The 10,238-nt window shown below is 36.1% G+C and overlaps 1 protein-coding gene across 1 annotated transcript; it reads right to left on the minus strand.

Annotated features, from left to right (window-relative positions):
- Positions 1-2,207: 2,207 nt before the first annotated feature.
- Positions 2,208-9,867, minus strand: LOC306638731 (tripartite motif-containing protein 43-like; the record flags this gene model as incomplete). Its single annotated transcript, XM_079102027.1, has 6 exons — positions 2,208-2,716; positions 3,936-4,033; positions 5,623-5,645; positions 6,274-6,504; positions 7,201-7,296; positions 9,457-9,867. 6 exons carry the CDS (start codon positions 9,865-9,867, stop codon positions 2,208-2,210), a joined length of 1,368 nt encoding a protein of 455 aa, XP_078958153.1.
- Positions 9,868-10,238: the final 371 nt, after the last annotated feature.

Raw genomic sequence — 10,238 nt, forward strand, 5'->3', positions numbered from 1 at the left:
TAAGGTACCATCCTTAACCTCTGAATCTGGAAGTCCCTCTTGCCTTTCCTTAACATTGTCCTCTGATATTTTTCTGTCCTGTTATGTTTGCTACGCTTTGGAAACTTTCCTCAAGCTAGCATAATGTGATTACACTACACTTTTGTTCTAATGTGAGAAGAGAATACTAAAGATTCTGTACACGTAGGTCATAACAATTTATGTTAAGACTAAAGCAGTATTTTCAGAATATGTACTCTATATGAAAAATATAAACTAACTTTAAGTTGCTTTTATTGCATATAATTGAAATGCAGTAATGAAGCTACTGTCAAGGTGAAGAATATAAGAGTATGAATATGAATGTAAGAAACTGCATAAATTCCATCTTATCAGTAGAATAGGCTGCACCTTCATGCAGTGAAAATAAAGAAGGTAGACTGGGCTTGCTGGTAGCCCTTGAAGTTGCAGATTAGCCAATGGTAGGAAGGAGTGAATAAAATGCATATCAAGAAAACTAAAGTGGGGTGGATTGTGACTCAGTGGTAGTGGTAGTGGTTGAGGCAATGGGTTCCATTCTCAGCACCACATAAGTAAATAAATAAAGGTCAATCAACAACTAAAAAAATAATTAAAAATTTTAAAAAGCTAAATTAGTGAATCATTGATATTAATATTTTAATATTTGCAGCCAATATTTATTTTGTATACTTTCTTAGGTACTAGAGTAAACTCTACTTGCATTGCATTATCTCACCTAGCTGTCATGGGAATGAATGTTGGTCTATTACTTGAGCTGACTCACATGAGAGGAAACACAGTGAATCCAAAGTTAAAGCTCATTTGGAGACCATCACCTTCCTTCAAGTCTCTTAAATTCCTCCTGGCTCAGCTTCTTCTTCATAATTATTGCAGTATAAGTGATTTTATTTTTTGTTTTGTTTGGTACTGGGCATTAATCAAGGGTACTTTTACTTTACCATAGAGCTACACCCCAAATCCTTATTTACTTTTTTTTTTCAGTGCTGGCAATTGAACCCAGGGCCTTGTGCTTGCAAGGCAAGCACTCTACCAACTGAGCTATATCCCCAGCCCCCTTATTTACTTTTGAGACAGGGTCTTGATAATTTGCTTAGGATCTCACTAAATTGATAAAACTGGTCTTGAGCTAGCAACCTTACTACTCAGCCTCTGAAGTCGCTGGGATTACAGGTTTGCTCCACTAAGCCCAGCAATATGTGTTTTTATATTTAAATCACACAGAATGCATTTATATGTAAGCCACACAATAAATGTTCAATAAATGGAAATGTCATAAGTCTTTTTACCATGACTAATATGTAATAAAACTGTGGCAAAGTGAATGTAAGTAACTTCAAGTCTATAGTGAATCTTCATTCCCAGGTATGGTGGACAGCAATGTCTACCAAGCATTATATTTTAATTTTTTATTAACAGACATTTGTTGATTTCTATAATACATTTAAGAAGAACATTTGATGGAAGAAATTCATTGATGAAAACAATTGATATGAAAACAATTAAAAAATCAATGGAGTATTATATGATGAGATGGAAAAATCAGTAGGGAGGACAAGTCTGTGTTCTATATTTCTATGCTCCCATCTCCTGTCTCATGCCCTGGTGGATGATCATAAATTTTTAATCCCCCAACATCCTCACACCTGCTAGAAATCAAACCCTAAAAGCCAGACAAATGTCCTACTACTGAGTTACAGTTTCAGCTCCTTAAATCAACAAAAAACTTTGTGTGCCCAACATGATTGTAACACACACACACACACACACACACACACACACACATACATTTTCCCCCTCTTAGGGGAACTGATTTGTAGAACTTATTAAATCAAGAGAGACAATTCAAACTGATGGGTGCATTATAGATAGCCAGATCTGTCTAGATGTGCAAATTCTTGTGTTCCTGCATTAGATCTTGATTTGGAATCATGAACCCATGTTTTCGTAATCACACAGAGATCAGAAAACACTGAAACAACCACAGCCTATTATAGATAATGGGTCACTAAAGATGATTTTTATTAAAGAAAAATTGAACCAACACAATTTTACATTGTATCCTATTTCATATTTAATAAAATGAGATTACATTAAGATAGGGGGAAAAGACAGCTACAGTATTATTGCTTTGCTTCAACTGAGGAGTTCCTCAAATATGGAGTCCCCACACAGAGAAGTCAGGTTCCTCAATTATCCCTAATTATGTATTGCCTGTGGAAAATAAATGGCCTGACAGGAAAATTCAGGGACCCAGCAGGGGATCGCCATATAAGGGAACTCTTGGCAACATTCAAAAAACTCATGCTTTCACTTTGGAAATCAAGGAAAACACCAACAGAGCCCAGAGGTCTCTGTATATACAGAGAAAATATTGGGGAGATAGTCAAGAGATTGAAATGTTTATCCTCCTTCACACATAAAAGGAGAAACATGTCCTGAAATTCCATCATGGTGTGATTCGTCCTTACCACAGAATCCCTACAAACTCCTATAGCCCAGTCCCAGGAGTCACTCACATCCAGCTCCCAGTAATGTTTCCCAGAGGAGAAGCTCTGATCTCCCCATGCAGCACAATACTTTGATCTATCCGAATTCAAAGATTCATCTTCATTGTCTTGTCCAAATATTAGACTTCTCACATCATCAAACAGCATGATATTGTGACTGTTTACTTCATTATGGAAGGAAAAGTTCACTGTGAAAAGAAGAGAATATTTCAGACAAAATAAGCCTTTTTTAAAAAAAATTAATACAATGAGAGAGTCTATTCAGAGATTTATCAAAAAAGAAAAAAGCAAGGATTAGTGGAACAACTCTGGCTGGAACAGTATCAGATACAAGGGCTACCAGTAAGTGTGAACATTTACTAAATACAGGGGGAAATATTTCTAGAAGTTCAAGCAGTATAAAGCGTCTTTCTTTTTTTTTTTTAATATTTTTTAGATGTTGATACACTGTTATTTTGTTCATCTATTTATATGTGGTGCCGAGAATTGAACCCAGTGCCTCACGCATGGTAGGCAAGCGCTCTACCACTGAGCCACAACCCTGACCCAAAGCTAATTTCTGCTGGTTACTTTTCATGACACCTGAAAATCTAGAGATCTGAGTATTCTCAAGTCCACAGCAACATAACTAAACTTCATTACTGTTTCCTAAGGAAAGAAGAAATAAATAAGACCAAAATAAATGTTATCATTGTGTCAGGAATATTACAATGTTCTAGTTAAGAAACCAAGTTTATGTTTAAGAAAATGTAAATATAAAAGAATTGGTTTCCCACTAAGCATTTTTTTGCCTTTTACACTTGGATCCATCTAAGCCCTAGTCTTTTTCTGATAAACTAACCTGTAAGGTTTAGGTCTACCATGGAGTTCCATATATTGACTCATCAACTGACACAATTACTGTTACTGTTCACAATCTGTTCTATGCATTTGATATTGTATGTTTGCAATGTGTTTATTTATCAAGTGTAATGCATTACAAATTCAGCTACTGGGAAACATTAAAGGAAAGCATTTTTACATATAAAATCAATAAATTCATCACCATAATTAATTGCACCTGAAATTGGAATGCTTTGACATGAGTCCATTAGTATGACTCAGTGAATATCTGCTATTTATATTTGATAATGTTTCTGGGGCTTAGTGAGTCTTTTTATTTCATTTTCCTAATTATCAGTTTTATGACAGGGTTTTTGAAATTACACCAGCTTTCATTTATGTTTTTTTCCTTTACATTGTTCCATAATATCAGAGGTATGTATATCACTAAATATGGTTTACATTCTTAGTTGCAGTTTGTTCCCTTTTGCTAGGTGCAAGATCAATAAAGAGGGAATGATTAGCTATAGAAAACTATCATTGAAGGGCACAGTGCACTTGTCCCTCAAACAGACTGACACTCACCTTGGAAGTGTTTAAGTGTGTCTACCAGTCCAGTGATGGATTGAGCACTGAGCTGTGGCCTCACAGGCTGAGGCATGCGCAGCACCACTAACTCACACCTGCAAAGAAAAAAATTAAACTGATCTTTCTGGAACCAAGATTTCGTCAATGCTGGTTTCAGACAGCATAAAGAAAGACATAATTACTCAATTGAAAATTCTTCTTCAAAATCATATTCTTATGAAACCTAAGGAAAAGGGTTTGCATTTCGTTGACAGTGAAGTTAAGAAGCACACCAGAATATAACAGAATGGAGAAATATTTATAACTGAAAGGGAATAAGGAAAGTATGGTAGTTGTCTGAAAAGCAATGCTCCCTCCAAAGAAAACAAGCTTGGAGACTTTATTCTGCTGAGTGTAAATGCAGTCTCTTTGGGGCTAGTGTATTAGGGTATAAATTTCTGGACTGGAGATGTTGCTCAGTGAAATGGTCTGGAATGGTCTGCTTTCAATCCCCATGAATACAAAAGAAGGAAAAGAAGTACATTTCTCAGTTCTCTCCCTCTCTCTCCCTCTCTCTCTTTTTGGTACTCTGAATTGAACCCAGGGGCACTTTACTATATACAACCCTTTATATTTTGAGACAGGGTCTCATTAAGTTGCTGAGGCTGGCTTCAAACTTGTTGTCCTTCTGAGTTGCAGTCTCAGCCTCCCAAATTGATGGGACTACAGGCCTGCACTGCTGTGTTCAGCCAAAATATGTACTTTTCTGAGCATGCTTAATTAAAGATCATATTTTAAGATGAAAAGATGGCATATATTTCTTGACATGCTCAAGTAGAAGTCATAAAGCACAGGGTAAAAATGGAAATGGCAGATGTGAACACTTATAAATGCAGACACAAACACTTCTCAGCTTCCTCAGCTAAATGCTATAATGAATCTAAAAGAAAAACTTAAGAGTGTCAAAGTGATCTTGGATATCATGGCTGGCTCTTTGTAAATTTCTCCAAACATTTTAACTGAGACAAAGGAAAGGACAATTTCAAGGTGTTTTAATGTACAAGTTTCTTTCCCCTAAAAGTACCTATTATGCTTAAGGTGCCTGTATTACTTAAAAGATGACCAAACATTGACAATTAGTGTAACCTCATAATCATGGGGTGGTAGGATCATTCCAGAATTTCTTTTTCTTGGTATCCAGGATTGAACCCTAGGGTGCTGAGCACATCCCGTCATTTTTGTTTTTTACTGACACAGGGTCCCAATAAGTTGCTGAGACTGACTTTGAACTTGCAATTCTGCTGCCTCAGCCTCCTGAGTCACTGGGATTACAGGCATGCTTCATGGTGCCCACCTCAGGATTGTTCTGCTCTTAAGGAATCTTCCTTACTCTTTTTCTTTACCTATTTCTCTCACCTATCATTTAGGTATATCTATTCTATGGACCTCAATATATTTGACTTGAAATCTAAAATCATAGGTGTCTTTAGAAACCTCTGCTTCAGTTCAGCAATGAATATGCCCCTCAGCAACAGGAAGGGAAAAGATAAGTTTTGATAAAAAGTAAAAAGAAATCATACTCAGTAAAATACAAACACATAGAGAAAAGGTACAAGATCCCAGTAAGTACTCCCTTTGTTGTTAGAAACACTTTGGTATTCACAGCCTTCATGTCTCCCCAGTTTTCAGTGAAAGCCAAACTTACATTGCCAACGTTTCTTCTAAATCCTGTAAAGAAAAACCAAAAGAGAAAAGCATAAACTCCATCAGAATTAGCTCTTCTACTCATCCAGCTTATGTATTTGAGAAACTTAACAATACAACCACTACACCAACCCTCCATGTAAATTAACTTTCTACCAAAAGGTAGAACAGGCAGAATCTAAATTCTTTCTACATTCAGAACCCTGACAGTGACTGGGCATTGCTGCAAATCAGCAGCTGCCTGTAAAGGGGTGTTCTGCAGGAATTTTCCACAAAGGGCCATGTGCTAAGGGCAATTTGAACTAAGGACATTCAAGTCAAAAAAATTGTAAGAAATGTTAGCTATTTCCAAATTTCTTCATGTTGCTCAACTGGAGACAAAAACAGAATGTTCATGAATAAATGGTTTCTATCTGTTTTTTAATGAAGATACCTTAAAAAGGATAATTTTAGAAGGAAACATATCTTGAGGAACCTACCCTCACAATTTAATAATGTTTGCTTGCTGCATGAACATAGAAGTTACACTGTGTCTATTATTTGCAAATGAGGAAGATCCCACCAAAAATGCAGGATACAAAGAAATATATCTTTGGTACCAAATAATGTGGTCAAGACACAAAATGTTGTCAATCATGTCCTCAGTCCTTACCTGGAGTAACTCCACATCTGGTTTATGGCACGTTTTCATTAGCTCCTTATAGCCTTTCTTCAGCTGCTTCCTCTTCTTAAGCATTTTAGCTTTGCTTCTCTTAAGTTGCTGTACAGCCATTTTGCGTTCCTTTATAAGTGTCTCCAAATGTTCTTTTTCTTCCTCATGGACACCTGGATGCACCATTCGATAAGCTGCCTTGGTAGCCTCTCTGTGCAAATGCACGTACCACTGCAGGGACAAGGATATCTTAGATCAAATGCCAGCTCTACTTTATCCTCCTACACTTTAACATCATCTATGTATTTTGATACATGTCACATACTTATAAGTTACATGCCTAAATTCATGTCCTTCTGCTTCCCATAAACCATTAATTCATTCTTCTCTTTCCTTCATTTATTTTTCACTCCTTATTAACTATATTAAGAGCCATATCCATCCTTCCTCAAACTCATCTACTCCATGAGTTTCTGAAACATTTATTTAATAAATAAACTTTATTTATTTATTTTTTTATTTAATAAATAAAGTTTATTTAAACTTTTTTTAAAGTTTCTGAAATAAAGTTTTTATTTGCAGTTTTCAATGGTAATTGAAATTTTTCAATGGTAATTCATATACACATATATCTGCTTAAATGTGAAAGTTTACATGTCATCCACTAGAATTTATGGATAATTCATAAATAATTATACGCAACACTGTGATTTCTGTTATTAAAGAGGTGGATAACATCAAACCTCCCACTCTGGAATCCAACCATTCTCCCTGAGCAGAGGTGTTGCATTGTACCCCCACAAGTAGAAGCCATCAAGAAAGATCTTGATACAATCCTGTGATGATTTCAGCTCACACAATGAATTAATACATTTCTACCTTTCCTGTCTTAAGTTGATTCTCAGGGAAATAGATTCTCATACTTACAACCCATTGGTTAATTTTTCTGTTCTCCTTTTTTAGATTTTTCTGGTTTTCTTGGATCTTTTTCCAAAAAGATCTCATTTGTTTTAGGAACATCTCCTGTAAGAGAACAAAGTTTGAGCACTAGACAAGTGAGTAGTTTATGGTCTCAGACCTGGAATGATGGAGAATTTCAATTGATGTTAGATTTTAAAAAAATGTTTTAGGGAGAACAGAAGGATGGTGTTTCCATACTTGGTATGTGTAATTATCAATTTTACGAGATTCAGACTATGGAATTGCACAATGTACTAAAACCAGTTTTCTAGGGAAATTGGCAAATACATGAGCATAATTATTTCTTAGGTAGTTTAGTAATTTTCTTCAGAGTTTGGATCTACTGAGACTACTACTTTATGAGTTCCAATGCACTGTATCCTATATGGAAGCCTTTTGAATTTGTAGAAAGTGCTGTACCACTCAGTTACATCCTCAATCCTTTTTTAATGTTATTATTATTCTTTTTACAGACAGGTTCTAAATTTCCCAAGTCATCCTCCAACTGACTATCCTCCTGTCTCAGACTCATAAGTAGCTAGGATTGCAGGTGTGCCCCCTGCAATTCAGAAGAACATTTAGTTTTGTTAGTTTAGAAATTATTTTTTGCCAAAAACTTACAATGGATAAAAGATAGCCTCTTCAACAAATGGTGCTGGCAAAACTGGAAATCCACATGCAGTAAAATAAAATTAAAACCCTATCTCTCATCCTGTACAAAACTGAACTCAAAATGGATCAAGGATCTAGGAATTGTTCCTGAGACCTTCCACCAATAGAAGAAAAGGTAGACCTGAATCTTCATCATGTTGACTTAGGACAAGATTTCCTTGAAAAGACTCCCATAGCACAAGAAGTAAAAGCAAGAATCAATAAATGGGAGAGATTCAAACTTAAAAGTTTTTTCTCAGCACAGGAGACAATAATGTGAAAAGAGAGCCTACAGAGCGGAAGAAAATCTTTTCCACACATATCTCAGACAGACTACTCATCTCCAAAGTTTGTAAAGAACTTACAAAACTTTACACCCAAAATACAAAGAACCCAATCAATAAATTGGCTAAGGAAATGGGCAGACATTTCACAGAAGAAGATATACAGATGATAAACAAATATATGAAAAAGTGCTCATCATCTTTAGTAATTAGAGAAATGCAAATTATAACCACCCTAAGATTTCACCTAACTCCAATGAGAATGGCTATTATCAAGAACACAAGCAATAGTAAGTGTTGGCGTGGATGTGGGGAAAAACGAACACTCATACATTGCTGGTGGAGTTGTAAAATTGGTGCAGCCACTCTGGAAAGCAGTGTGGACATTCCTCAGAAAGCTTGGAATGGACCATTTGACCCAGCTATCTCACTCCTTGGTTTATACCCAAAGAACTTAAAATCAGTGTACTAGAGAGATGAAGCCACGTCAATGTTCTTAGCTGCTCAATTCACAATATCTATGTTGTGGAACCAACCTAGATGCCCTTCAATTGATGAATGGCTAAAGAAATTGTGATATATCTACACAATGGAATATTATTCAGCCATAAAGAAGAATAAAATTATGGCATTTGCTAGTAAATGAATGAAGTTGGAAAACATCATGCTAAGTAAAATAGGCCAAGCCCAAAAAACCAAAGGCTGAATATTTTCTCTGATAAGTGTATGACAATTATAACAAGGGGAATTGGTGGGAAGAGAAGAATGAAGGAACTTTGGATGGTGTAGAGGAAAATGGTGTGGGAGGGGGTGGGGAAAGGAAAGATAGTAGAATGAAACAGACAGTATTACCCTATGTATATGTATGATTACATGAATGGTGTGAATCTACATTGTGTATAACCATAGAAATGAAAAATTTTACTCCATTTGTGTATAATGAATCAAAATGCAGTCTGTAAAAATAAAAAAAAAGATTTTAATAAAAAAAAATCAGCAAACAAAAAAAGCACACAAATAAACTCTATGATCATGAAAATTTTAAGGTTCCCTAACTAGTATGTCATATAATCAGTTTATTATAAAGTATGGTAAGTTATGATAAATTATCTTCATCACTCTCCCAGGTTTCATTAAGGTAGATATACTCACATATTTTACTCAAAAATTTATCACTGGCACCTATAGATGTATATGGCACTCAGTATAAAGAATGATCATTCTTTGCCTTACAATCTTAGCCATCCTGCCCTCTAGCTTCCTCAGTGCCCTCTGAAGCATCACTTACCCTGTATTCCTCAGCAGCCTCCTCAATGGGACAGTGTCTGTGAGCCCTGTGCTCCTCAGAGTTGGAGCAGAGCAAACAGAGCAGGTTCTTGTCCTCTTCACAGAAGATGTTTTTACTCTCCTTATGTGTAACACACATGTACTCCTTAGAGTTCAGGAAATGCTTGAGACTGGCCTGTCTGGCAATAGATACCAGATTCTTCAAATGAATATTTGTGTTGAAGTCTCTTTGCTGTGATGGCTCCCTGCACATAGGGCAATGAGCAGGAGTTTGAGCTTCTTCCCAAAAAAGGCAGAGACATGGATGACAAAAGCTGTGCCCACAACCCATGGTAACTGGGTCTACAAGGTAGTTCAGGCAGATGGAGCAGGTGAGTTCACTCTGGAAGGCTTGCAGGATGTCTGAATCCATTTTTTTTTCTTTGTTCCTTTTCCCCCTATTTTTTAAGAGAAGAGAATCAAAATAATTTCATTTTTCCTACTCTGGAAAGACAAAGAAGTAAGCAAGACTTTACTGAAGCTATGACCCAATAATAAACCTATGTCTAGGAAAGAATTGACTTTATTTGCATATGACACAAACAGAAAACTGAGGCGCAAAGAGGTAGAAAACATTACTTAACATCGGTAGAAAACATTACTGCTTGTGTAGACATCAGCATCCCATTCTATTTTTCTCTCATGAATAAACCAGAACCTTATAATTCCTAGTGCTCTTCCTTTCCAACTTGGGCCCAAGCAGAATGACTTTCACAATGAAGAGTGGTGACAAGAGCAGTTATG

The sequence above is a fragment of the Sciurus vulgaris genome, assembly GCF_902686455.1.
Source record: "Sciurus vulgaris genome assembly, chromosome: 11".
NCBI classification, from domain to species: Eukaryota; Metazoa; Chordata; class Mammalia; order Rodentia; family Sciuridae; genus Sciurus; species Sciurus vulgaris.